At 49.1% G+C, this 12,946-nt stretch overlaps 1 protein-coding gene across 9 annotated transcripts in view; it reads right to left on the minus strand.

Moving 5' to 3' along the window:
* RBPJ (recombination signal binding protein for immunoglobulin kappa J region) overlaps nucleotides 1–12,946 on the minus strand; it is a 225,513-nt gene that overhangs the window by 99,917 nt on the left and 112,650 nt on the right. For 2 of the 9 annotated variants that reach the window (XM_072808614.1, XM_072808591.1), the window contains exons 1-2: nucleotides 5,539–5,677; nucleotides 3,896–4,049 (exon numbers count right to left, since the gene is read on the minus strand). The exons of 2 other annotated variants lie outside the window; for them this stretch is intronic. Coding sequence is in view for 2 of the 7 variants with exons in the window: in XM_072808572.1 (XP_072664673.1) it covers nucleotides 5,799–5,857 (59 nt within the window). In the remaining 5 variants the exon portion in view is untranslated. Of the gene's footprint in view, nucleotides 1–3,895; nucleotides 4,050–5,538; nucleotides 6,008–12,946 lie in introns of those variants that run through there. 5 more of the 9 variants (XM_072808609.1, XM_072808572.1, XM_072808584.1 and 2 more) reach the window with 5 other exon arrangements.

Genomic DNA, 12,946 nt, shown 5'->3' on the forward strand with positions numbered 1-12,946 from the left:
GTTAGCGGGAGAAACCATTTGTTACAACCAAAATATCTGTATACAGTGCTTTACTAAGTGTATATACTTAAACATATATTGTTCTGTTTGACCTTGATAGTCACATGCCCGTGAGATAAAGACAGCAAAACTGTCATTCCCTATTACACAGAGGTAAAGTCTGAAGCTTGGAGAAACTGCAACCTGCCCAGAATTCTGGAGGATTCCTGAAGATTATCAGATTATTATTTGGTTCCATGGCATGGGTCCCCCACACACAGCAAAAGAAGCAGTCCACAGAGTCAAGTTTCAGTGTACACCCCTAAGCATCTCAGAAGGACTTAGAACATGTAAAAATAGTAGAACCTTTTGAGAAACACCAGTCAACCATACAAAAAACAAAATGTGAAATTTAGGCTTGTCAATTTTGTACAAATGGTAAGTATAATTCTAAAGGAACTTTTATCCAAGATTTTACTATAATGTTTTTAGAGGATATGAGACTGCCTATAGCTGAACACATCAATTCCTTTGGGTAACTCAGCAATTAAACTCCCTAGAGAATCAATAAAATTCCCCCATGTATTTCAAATTTTGCCTACAGGTACAAAGTTGTGGCAAGGTTTCAAAGTACTTGAATCATCTGTTCAAAAACCCTTTTTAGTGTGTCCTTATCATGTGCTGGACACTCTTGAGTATAAGAATATATAAATGATTATGAAAAAAATGGTATCTGCCACCAGGTAACTAAATAAAAGCCTTTGACTGTTAACAGACAATTACAACTCCCAAGAGAATTATCCTGAGTCCTGTAAGAACACATGCAAGCGGCACTGAACCCAGCCTGGTGGATTTCAGAATATCCTCAGACCTAAGTCTTTGTTTTTTTGTTTTGTTTGTTTGTTTGTTTGTTTAAGATTTTATTTATTTATCCATGAGAAACACAGAGAGAGGCAGAGACAGGCAGAGAGTGAATGAAGTAGGCTTCCCATGGGGAACCTGATTCGGGACACACCCCCAGGACTCTGGGATCACAACCTGAGCCAAAGACAGGTGCTCAACCACTGAGTCATCCAGATAACCCCCCTCAGACCTAAGTCTTGAAAAATAACCCAATACCAGCACTTTTCATGTACTGGGAGGCATTAAACTGCTACACCCATCCAGGGAACTACAGATTCTCTAACATAGCTGGAGCACTGAATATGAAGGGAAACTAAGGCATACAGTTCAGCTAGAGAAAAAGTAAATGAAACAGTCATAGAGGACCCTATATGCCAAGCTAGCTAATGTTTTTTGAGCACCTGCTACATGCCAGGTATCCTACTAAGTGTTTTCTTGCATTCAATCCTCACAACAACCCACTGAGCTCAGAATAATTACCTTGCAATTGATGGAAAAGGCAAGAGTTGTCAATGTTAAGAGGTTTTAAATGGCAGAGACAGAATTGGTACCCAGTCCGGATTAAATCTGAAATGTGAAGTCATAAACTCTCTACTCCATTGCCTCTTTAATGAAGGCTGCTAGGGGGAGCCATTGAAAGGTTTTTAAACTAAGAAGTGAAGTGATCAGATTTGCTCCTTAGACTGTGTGGAATCAGGATAAAGGAGGTGAGTCTACTAACAGAAAAAAGCTGCCAATGTTTATACTAATCCATATGAGAAATGATGAGAACATGAATTGTGGCACTAGGGGTGAAGGACACAGACTCTAGATTTTTCAGGAGGGAAAATTTTCAGCTCTTAGTATCTAAACGTGAAGGGTTAGTGTTGAGAGGAATCCAGAAACTCAGCTTGTGGAACTTAGCTGGGACATGGTATCATCTACCAGGAACAGAGAAGCAACAGGTTTCATTTGTTCAGAGCACCTCCTAAATATAAAACGCTTTTCCTAGATCAAGGGCCAACACTGAAATCACGGTCCTGGTTGTTAGAAAATATTCTTTAGAGCAAATGAGAAGCATTAAAAACTATAAGGGATATTGATAACAGTCATTACTAATAACAAATTTAGCCTAGAGTCTAATGAAAACATCTTGTGCCACCATTTTTAAAACATAGTAACCCACATGCATAAAAACTTAAAAATCACCATATGCAGAAAACAAATCAATAGACGGAAAGTATCCCATAATTTTACAATGTGTTATTACATGAGTTTGACAGATTTTCAATCTCTTATACAACAAACACACCACCCTGTAATTTGACTTATCCCTCTCCCTCTAAGCTTATAGGGGAAAAAAAAATGTATTGGTTTTATTACCCAACTATAATACATATTTTCATTTTTTTCATCCCACTATCACCACTGTGACTTGCCAAGAACTTTGTTCATAACCTCCTACTTGACTTCCTATAAAATATGACCTACTTCACATCAGCTTATTTCAGTAACAGTTCCTAGACTTTAACCACACCTTTCATCCAAGGATGCTCTCTGTAAATCCTAAGGCACAGCAATCCTGTGCAGATGTGGCAAGTTATTACAATTCCCATTTTACTACATAGTTAGGAAATTGGCCCAGGGGAAGTAGAGTAACTTGGAAATAATCATAAAGCCAGATGCCAAGAATAACAACTTTTAGTCAATCCATGAGAAAATACTGCCCCTAGTTGAAATAACATGAAATTTAGTATTAGGAGGAAGCAAAAAATGTTTTAAAGCCACATCCTAGGTTTTTAAACTTTATTTTTTAAAATGACCCAATCCTAGAATTAAGATTTGTAAGAACTTTCAAACACACCATTTCCCCCACTCTAGTAATGCCTTATCGACCCAGCATGTCAAAGATTATTTAATGAGGTACAGCTGGCAAGAGTGGCTTTCCCCCTCAAACCATTTTTTTTATCTTATCTTTTTAAAAAGACATGGATAAAAATCTGTTATTGGACAACAGGTAACTTTTTAAAAACCTAATTGCTTAAAATCTTACAAAGCATATATTAGAATAGATCTGAAGATCCTACAAGTGAGCTGTTTTTTTTTTTTCCTGAAAACACACTTGCAGACCCAGCTGCAATATGCATGGATAATAAATTTAAAGCTTTAGTAGTCAATAATCAGAATGAAAGTGTCCCAAGCTCAACTCTTCCCACATATTTGTAAGATTGCTGCTGTTTGACAGAACTTAGTGAAGGCGATGTTTTATACGATCACGAAATACAGGTCTTATTCAAATTAGAAATAAAAAACACAACTCAGTTTGTAAAAGTTGCTTTTATGATGTTTGTGTGATCATTCCTACACGTACAAGTCAGAACAAAATACCTACCATTATTACCCCGTATTTACACTTTGTCGAGAGTCAGAAAAAGCATACTCAAGATTTCACCTTCAAAGGAATGATTATGCATGAAGAACAAGTATGGAGACAGACGGTTACTGGTAAAATCCACTCACGGAACCCAGACTGCAATTTTTCACAAAACCCTCACTTATCAATTATGAAACATGATTTTCCACTAATTAAAATTCAAACTACTAAGTCTCATCACAGGCTTCAAAAAAAAAAAAATGCTTTGACAACGTTCCTCACATTAAATTTTGTATATCCTCCACTAGTACCACTTTAGGTGGAACTTTAGTTTATAAAGAAATGACACTCCAAAGGATTCTCTGGGCAACACAACTTCTAAAGTTAGTGGTCAATTAATAAGGGGGAAGAAAACAACTTCCAAACGACACATTTAACCTAAAAAAAAAACAAAACAAACAAACAAACAAAAAAAAACATTTCATCTAGTAAACCTGGAACATCGAATAATTCTTATCCCCAGCACCGGAATATTCAGGCTGCTTAAACACACCACACCACTCTCCGCCCACCCCTTCCCCAGCTCCCAGTTTTCACATTACCATGACAATAAGCACTCTGAACAATTTAAAGCTCCTTTAACATTAGAAGTGACTTTACCTTACTTAAGACTATTACTTAAATGTCTTTTAATTGCATTTGATTAATGCATTCCACAAAGATTCTAGGAGCAGTATTCATCAACCAGAAACCGCACTCTTAAGCGTGTTCCTCATTTCAACTCCAAAGATGGGACAGAAGGGTTGTCACAAATCTACAGGGCGAAAGCACATAATTACAAACTATCTGAGGATTAAGAGAAAAGTAAAACATTCATATCAAAACTCCCAATCAGGATGCCTTCCCTTTTACCCTATAGGAGTTACTAGGAAGAAAAAAAAAAAGAAAAGAAAAGAAGTAACTCCAGACCTACGGTCTAGGAGAGGCTGAAATTCGCCCCCGGAATACGCAGAGGTCTGCAACATCAGAAAGCACTCGACGACTAGTTCACGGAGCAGAGACACCCCCGGTGGAGCGCCGCCCGTCCCGGCGCAGCAGCTGGCACCGAGCCCTCGGGTCGCGCGTCCCCCGAGCGGCCTGCGACACCCCGGGTCCGCCAGCGCCAGGCTGCGACAGCGGGGGGGGGGGGGGGGGGGGGAGGCCGGGGGCTGCGGCGGCGGCAGGGACCGAGGGACCCGGGGACCAGGTCCTCCTCCGGGGCTACTGCTGTTTCCAAGCAAAACATCCGCGGGCCCGAGAGGCCACGAAGCAAACTGGAGACGCTGCGATCCCGGGAGGCGGGGGTGCCTGTGCGCGCGTGTGTGCGGGTTACACGGGATCCCGAGATGGGGGCGCCGAGGGGGCGGGGTGTCCCCGCGGGTGCTGAGACCCCAGGCACCGCCGCCGCCGCCACCGCCGTGGGGCTGCAGCGCGCAGGGGCGGGAGGGCGGGCGGGCGGACGGACCGACCGACCGACGGACGGACGGAGTCCCCGGGGCCGAGCCGCTTCAGCCGTCGGCGGGGATGCGAGCGCGGGGGCTGCCCCGCCGACCCGGCCCCGCGTGGGGGACACAAAGGCTCGGGCCGCTCGGGTGCCGGGCGCAAGGTGAGCGCGGAGCCCGGGAAGGGGCACGAGCACACGCAGGGGCCGTGCCTGCGCGCTGGGCAGGGCACAACAAAGGGGCACGGGAGGAAGGACGGCCGAGGGAGGGGAGGGAGGGAGGGGGCGGACAAAGCGCCCGAGGCGGCGAGACAAAGGGCCGGGGGTAGAGAGTCGCGGGGGGCAGCGGGCGAGACAAAGCGCCGGGGGCTCCGGGGCCGCGGCCGGGCGAGGAGGCGACGAGCGCCCGCAGGAACAAAGCTGCGCGGGGCCGGGAGGCCGGGAGGACGGGCCCCGGGCGGCGGGAGGCGGCGGCGCGGGCGGCGCGGGAGGCGCGGGCGGCGCGGGAGGCGCAGGAGGCGCAGGAGGCGCGCGCCCCGCACGGCGCCCGCGGGCCCCGCCGCACTCTCGCCCGCACCCGCGCCCGCACCCGCCGCCGCCGCCGCCCGCCCCTCGCGCCCGAGCCCGAGCCGGAGCCGGAGCCCCGGCCACGGCCACGGCCACCGCGGAGCGGAGCGAAGCGGGCAGCGCACGGCCACGCGCCGCCGCCCCCGCGGCCCCGGACGCCGAGCGCGCCGCGGCCCCCGAACGCGCCGCCCGCCGCGGGCTGCGAGACGCCCGCAACTTTCCCCGATTCCCAGCGCTCCGATTCCCCCAGACTTACCCTGTCACAACAGGCGCCATCTTCCACAAACTCTCGCCAAAACTCCAACCCTCGCGAGATTCCCCCGGACGCCTTCCCCGGTCCCTCTCCCCCGCCCCTTCCCTTTCTCCTCACTCCTCGAGGCCACCCAGCCCCCGCGCGGCTCTTCCCCTCGCCGCCGCCTCCGCCGCCGCCGCCGCCGCCGCCGCCGCGAAGAGTCGGACGCCTCGCGCCGCCCGCGGAGTAGGGGATCCTGCTCGCCGCCTTCCCTGGAAACCTACCCGAGCGACGGAGCATGCGCAGGCGGCGCCTCCGCGGGCGAGCCCGCAGTGTGGTCCATGGGGAGCGCTCCGGTTATCCGGGTTTTGGGACGCGCCCTGAGGGACGGACGCGGAGACTGAGGAAAACCGGAGGGGATTACGGCGGGGACCGGGACGGGGACCGGGACGGGGACGGGGACGGGGACGGGGACTGGAGGGGTCAGGAGGCGGGGCCGAGGGGAAGGGAGGAGGGGTCCTGGGAAAACCGGCCGCGTCTCACAGGCCTGGAGGAGACGCCTCCTCAAATGGGTGTTTTCCAAGTGGCTTCCCGCTCACTCCGGTTCCCAGCCCTTTTCATTCATTCAGACGTTCATTGGACGCCTCCCTTATGCTAATGTCCGCGTTACAAGCCGGAGCCGCGGAGGCGCCCGGAGCCGGGGAGGGACGCGCCCCGCACGGCCCGCGCCCCCCCCCCGCGCCCCCGCCCGTGCCCGTGCGCGACAGGGCAGCGTGGGCCGACCCTCCGGGGACCCGCCTCCCCCTCCCCGGGCGTGGAATGAGGTCAGGCCGAGGCCTCTGGCGAGGCACCCCCCGCCGCCGATGTGCACCTCGCAGGCGCAGGCCCGAGCGCCCCGAGGTGGAGGCTGCGCCGGGACCGAGCCCCCGAACCCCACGCCGCACTCCCACCCGAGGAGCCCCCGGGGCGGGGAGCTGCCCGCTGGCCGAGCCTCCTCGCCGTGCGCGGCCGCGTGTGAGCCCGGGTGCAACGGGGACAGACCCTGCCCAGGTGCCCCGGGGGCCTGGCACCGTCCAGGAGGCTGATCGCCGCCCGGGACGCACTCCAGCCGGCCCACGCCCGGAAACCCCGGAGCACAGGCGGGCTTGCCGTGTGGGCATTTAATAGAAAGAAGGGCCCGAGCTCCGACGGCCCCCTCCTACCTGCCACATCCCCTCCGCCACCCCCGCCACCCCCGCCACCCCCGCCGGCCTTGCCCTTTCAATTCCTAGAGATTTCCCAGCTCGAGCACCGGCCCCTCCCGTAGGGAGCCCCAAAACCCGGAGAACTGGAATCCGCCGCCGGAGGCCTGCCCTAGGCGCTGCAGGATTGGCGCGGCACACGCGCGCGGCACTGCGCATGTGCGCAATGCGGGCAGCCCAGTCTCACGCTACACCTCCTTCCCACCGCCTTCCACTACTCAACTCAGACACAACACGGGCCGTGGGAAATTTCCTAAACCTCGCGAGAACGCGCCCACTGCTGCCTAGGCTTTCGCCCCCAAATCTCGCGGAGCCCGGGCGGGACAGGTGTTTGTCTAGCGCGGCTCCCGGCGCTGTCCGTGCCGCGCGTGCCCGGGCGGGGCGGGGCCGGGAGGGGGCAGCGGCGGCCGCGGAGGCGGGGAGCGGGCGGGCGCGGGGCCGCTGCGAGGGGCACGACGTCTAGCACACACACGCCGCGTGACACTGGGTGGCGGGGTGGGCGGGCTGCAAGGGAAGAAGGGGAAGCCAGGAGATTAGAAACCGCGCTCGGCGCAGATGGTTAAGAGGTCAGACCCGGGGGCAGGGGGAGCCGCAGGCCGGTCCCCCGGGGAGGCTTCCTGTCGCCTTCCTCGAGCCTGGTACTTTCCTAAAATGTGTTTGACGCCGCGCCCCCGGCCTCCCGGAGCTGGCGGCCCCCGGTGTCGGGTTTGAGTCATGCCTCTGAGTCACCTAGTCCGGCCACCCCTCGGCCTGCCTCGAGGCGAGTTCGGATTTCCTGAGCCACTCTCTTGAAGCAGTGGGTTGTTTTTTTTTTTCTGAACTACCCGCTGGCATCGCGAGTGGAATACGGGGGGAAAAATAAATAAATAAATAAATAAAAAGGCAGGTGGATGCTCTGCCTCGTCGCCCGGCACAGGGTCCACCTGCCTCTCAGGGACTCGGTTCACAGTCTCTTCTCCCCTCACCTCTTCTCAGCCTTTGGAAATTCATTGCTGCATCTGAGTTTCTGTTCCTGTGTGTTTTGTTTTCCTTTCCTCCCACCAGTAAGCGTTAAAACTACGGCTTTGCTCTCAACCTCGCCCTTCTGCGCGTTTGCAGAAATATTCATTCCATCGCGGGTATTATTTCATCAGACGTTTTAGCAACGACTCTTTGAAGCCGAGTGCCCTCTTTTGAATATGTTAGTCCAGTGAATTAATTGCTGGCTGGCTGCGTCCTTCAATCAGGCACGGTTCAGATTGCCCCGGTGTATTTTTCTTTACCAGCCCAGCCTGGGGATGTCTGGGAGCTGGGGGTTTGGTGATCCCACAGACCCGCAAATGTGGGATTGAATGGAGCCTTGATTTTTGGAGGAGGAAAAACCCTCATCATCCTCTGATGGAGGCTCATCTCATGTTCCGCTTGTTCCATAGCGGACAAGAAATCAAGTTGTTTTTGTTTTTGTTTGCAAGGTTTTTCGTTATGTGTGATGCTGTGTGTGCATTCGCCTATCCCTTTGATTAAGTATTTCACGCAGAAAAAGGGAAGATGTAAGAGCATTTAAATATAATAGCTCCCTGTGCAAGTCTGACTTGGAACAGGGTAGCCCAGAAGGAGGACAGTGCCCATGGGCAGATTCCTTAGAGTCTTCAGCCCAAGAAGGCATTTATTTCAGTGATGCTCTAGTCTAGGCCATTAACTTAGTTTGGAACCAAGGCCATCTGAGAACCCCAGCCACAGAAAGCCATGGTGACCACAAGCCAAATCACAATTCCTCTTCGCCCTAAAACATGCTCTGCCCGCTTTCTTTTCCAACTCCAGTAAAAGACAGCTCCATCCTTCTACTTCTTTAAGCCAAGGATCTTGGAGTCCTTCTTGCCTCCTTTTCCTCTCACATCCAGTATCCAGTCTAACCAAATCCTGCCAGCCATTCCTTCAAAATAGACCCACAGTCCCAACATTTCCACACCTCCATGGCTACCAACCCGGTGTGACCCACCTCCTTTCTCACCTCCTCTTCAGAAAGTCTCCTAACTGGTTTTCCCTTCTTCCATTCTTGCCCTCTTTCAGTCTATTCTCAGTGGAGCACTCAGAACAACCCTCTAGAACTCGCCATGGTTTTCCCATTTCACTATAAGGACTTGCACAATCTGACCTGCTACTCAAATTCCCTGACCTCCTGACCTCCCCTCTTCCTCTTCCTCTTGCTCGCTAAGCTCTAGCTAGCAGGCTATCTTGCTGTTCCAGGACAAACCAGACACACTACCAACTTCTTTTGCTCTTTCCTTGCTTTTTACCTTGCTCGTTCTTTCACTGCTTTCAGATTTTTGCTTAAATGTCACCTGAGGGATCCCTGGGTGGCTCAGCAGTTTTGTGCCTGCCTTTGGCCCAGGGCATGATTCTGGAGTCCCAGGATCGAGTCCCACATCAGGCTTCCTGCATGGAGCCTGTTTCTCCCTCTGCCTGTGTCTCTGCCTCTCTCTCTTTCTGTGTCTCTCATGAATAAATAAATAAAATCTTAAAAAAAAAAAAGTCACCTGAGACCTTTCCTAACCACTCTCCACAAAAGTGACTCTTCATGCTCCCTATTCCCTCCTTCTCTATTTTTCCCAAGGCACTTATAAATTAATATACCACATATCATACCTGTGTATTGTGTTTACTCTCTGCCTCCTCCCATCATAATGTAATTTTTTTTTAATTTTGTTTATTTATTCATGAGAGACACACAGAGAGAAGAGCAGAGACACAGGCAGAGGGAGAAGCAGGCTCCATGCAGGGAGCCCCACGCAGAACTAGATCCCAGGTCTCCAGGATCAGGCCCTGAGTTAAAGGCGGCGCTAAACCACTGAGCCACCCGGGCTGCCCCATAATGTAATCTTAATGATCACCGGGACTTTTGTCTATTTTATTTATTGTTCAAAACTAAGCCACTAGAACAATGCCTGGTACATGATAGGTGCTCAGTAAGTATAGAATGAACAGGATGTCTTCCACAGCAAGGGAGAAATTATTCTGAAGACACACAAAGCCTTCTAGGGTTCAAAAGTATGGGTATTAGACCAACAATGAGTGCCCCAGTGCCAGCCTGCTCGGGGAGGAGAAGAGATCCTATAGAGCAATCATCTGTGTTGACTTTCTGGAAAAAAAAAAAATCTTGCTCCTGGGTTAGACCAGTAGATGAAACTACACTTATTTGAAGGGTTTCCTTTATTCATTTTAGAACCTCAAGAAAGAAAATACTATTGGCCAGATGTCAAGAAACAAGTATTCACATATATTCTAATGGGAGTGAAAATGGGTATAATCTTTATGAAACCAGTTTTGCAAAACTTGTCACTACCCGTTAATCCTACAACTCCATTTCTAGAAATCTATCCTACAGATATACTCACACATGTATGAAATTACCTATATATTGTAGCATCATTGATGGTAGAGAATACTGGTAACAATGTAAATGTCAATCAAGAGGTGTCTTATTTAGAAAAAAACTCATGGGGTCCCTGAGTGGCTCAGTGGTTGAGCGTCTGCCTTTGGCTCAGGTTGTGATCCTGGGGTCCTGGGATCGAGTCCCTTATCAGGCTTCTGGTAGGGAGCCTGCTTCTCCCTCTGCCTATGGCTCTGCCTCTCTTTGTGTGTCTCTCATAAATAAATAAATAAATTTATTTAAAAAGTAATAAAATATTTTTTAAAAATCATACCTGAAACAAATATAACACTGTATTAACTCTACTGGAATTAAAATTAAATACTTAATTTAAAAATCATGATAGATTCACAGAATTGAATAGTATGCATCTATTAATGAGGTGCTTTTTATGTACTTATGTGAAAAAAATCACAAAGTTTAAAAAGCAAGATACAAAGTAGCATTAGATAAATACATACTTATTTGCCTATATGTATCTAAAATGGCTTTGGAAGGACACAATAGAAACTGTAAAGGACTCAGTGGTTGGAGGATGTAGTGAGGGGGTGACTTATCTCCCAGTCAGCTGTCTTGGATACTTTGAATTTTTGTATCTAATGCAAGTATTGCCCATTCAAAATACAAAACATAGAAAAGAAAAAAAGAATAAATGTGCCAGAAAAAAAAATTTACCATATAAAATTATTCCCGTTGTACTATTTGCTAGAAAATTATTTTCTTTTTTATAAAAAGATTTTATTTGAGAGAGAGAGAGAAAAAAATAATGACAGATAGCAAGAAAGTGAGCAGGGAAGAGAGGGAGAAGCAGGCTCCCTGCTGAGTAGGGAGCCTGACAACAGGGCTCAATCCCAGGACCCTGGGATCATGACCCGAGCCTAAGGCTACACCAACTAAGCCACCGAGGTGCCCTAGAAAATTATTTTCTAACAGACATTATGTACTTGACCTACCATCTCAGTAGAATTAACTGCAAAACTGTCAGTATTCCAGTCTTTGGGCAACACTGAACTCACCAGCAAGTCCATCCACACAGCAAGTTTAGAGTCCCTACCACTTCACGTCAGACATGATCTTTGGTGGTTTAAAAAGGTAGATAATGCAGAGACTTCAGGGGACTCCCTGGCTAACGGAGCGCAGTGTAATTCTAGGATAGATGTGGGAGTTTAATGGCAATGGAGTCTAGTGGAAGAAGTACCTAACTCTTGATTGATGGACCCGAGGAAGCCTTACAGAGATGATTATTGAACTGACTCTTAATAGAGGGGGAGGTTAGAAGACGATCAGAGGAGGAAGAAGCATGAGAAGCACAGGAAACAACATGTTCAGGCTCTGAGGTGTGAAAGAGTATCTTGTACTCAGGGGAACTCCAGGTGGGGGTTTGGTGCATGTAGAAGCAGCGGGTAGGCATTCTAAGCAGAGTCACAAGAAGGGTCTGGAGAAAGGTCCTCAAACCTTGGCGTCAGCATCTCCTGGGTCCCACTCCTTAAGACTCTAGAGGGGAAAATCAGGGCGGAAGCTTAGGAACAGGCATTCCTGGCAGGCTGGTCAGGGATTCTGATGCGAATTGTCCATGAGCCAAACTTGGAGAATCTTTGTCATAGGGATTAGACCTAATCTTTCTTCAAGAGTTTAACATTAAAGGGAGTAATGGCCTGTAGTTTCTTTTTAAAAACAATAAACAGGGATCCCTGGGTGGTGCAGCGGTTTAGCGCCTGCCTTTGGCCCAGGGCGTGATCCTGGAGACCCGGGATCGAATCCCACGTCGGGCTCCCGGTGCATGGAGCCTGCTTCTCCCTCTGCCTGTGTCTCTGCCTCTTTCTCTCTCTCTCTCTCTCTGTGTGACTATCATAAATAAATAAAAATTAAAAAAATATATACAGATTGCTGCTATACAAGTGTCAACATTAAAAAATAATAATAATAAAAATAAAAACAATAAACAAAACATTTAAATATTAAAGGAAATGAGGTTCAGAGCCCTTGAGTGTATATCCAAGGAGCATGTGAAGCAGTTAGTGGCAATAAGATAAGCACATTCATGAAGGGGGCATGCTTTGCTGTGGTGGTTTAAACTCGGTGGCACAGGGCAACCTTTGGCTCAGGTTATGATCCCAGAGTACTAGGATCCAGCCCCACGTTGGGCTCCCTGCTCAGCGGGGAGTCTGCTTCTCCCTCTGCCTCTGAGTGTACCTCCCCCTGCTTGTGCTCTCTCTGTCAAATAAAATCTGTAAAAAAAAAAAAAAAAAAAAAAAAGAATTTTTAATAAAAAATAAACTCAATGACACATTTCAACATTGCTTTTTTAAATAACTTTTTAAAAAATTTTTATTTATTCATGAGAGACACAGACAGAGAGGCAGAGACATAGGCAGAGGGAGAAATAGACTCCTGAGGGGAGCCTGATGTGGGACTAGATCCCAGGACTCTGGGATCAGGACCTGAGCCAAAGACAGATGTTCAACCACTGAGCCACCCAGGTGCCCCTCAACATTGCTTTTATTCAAAGATTAAGTGACACCATCTTGTATTGATGAGACACAGTAAAACATTGAACATTTTGCCAGGCAGCCTCATGATGAAGAACGTGGGCTCTAGCACCACGTTGCATAGGTTCTGCCTCTGAGCCCTTAGACAAGTGACTGCCTATTGCTAATGCCTGAGTTTTTGCTCCTACGAATTGGAGATGATAGCACTTAATTCACAGGGTTGTCATGAGGACTGAAGACGTTCATTATGTCATGAGGCTTCAAAGTGTTGCTGATGTCTAAATCACACAGAA

This window comes from Canis lupus, chromosome 2 (assembly GCF_048164855.1).
Source record: "Canis lupus baileyi chromosome 2, mCanLup2.hap1, whole genome shotgun sequence".
NCBI lineage: Eukaryota > Metazoa > Chordata > Mammalia > Carnivora > Canidae > Canis > Canis lupus.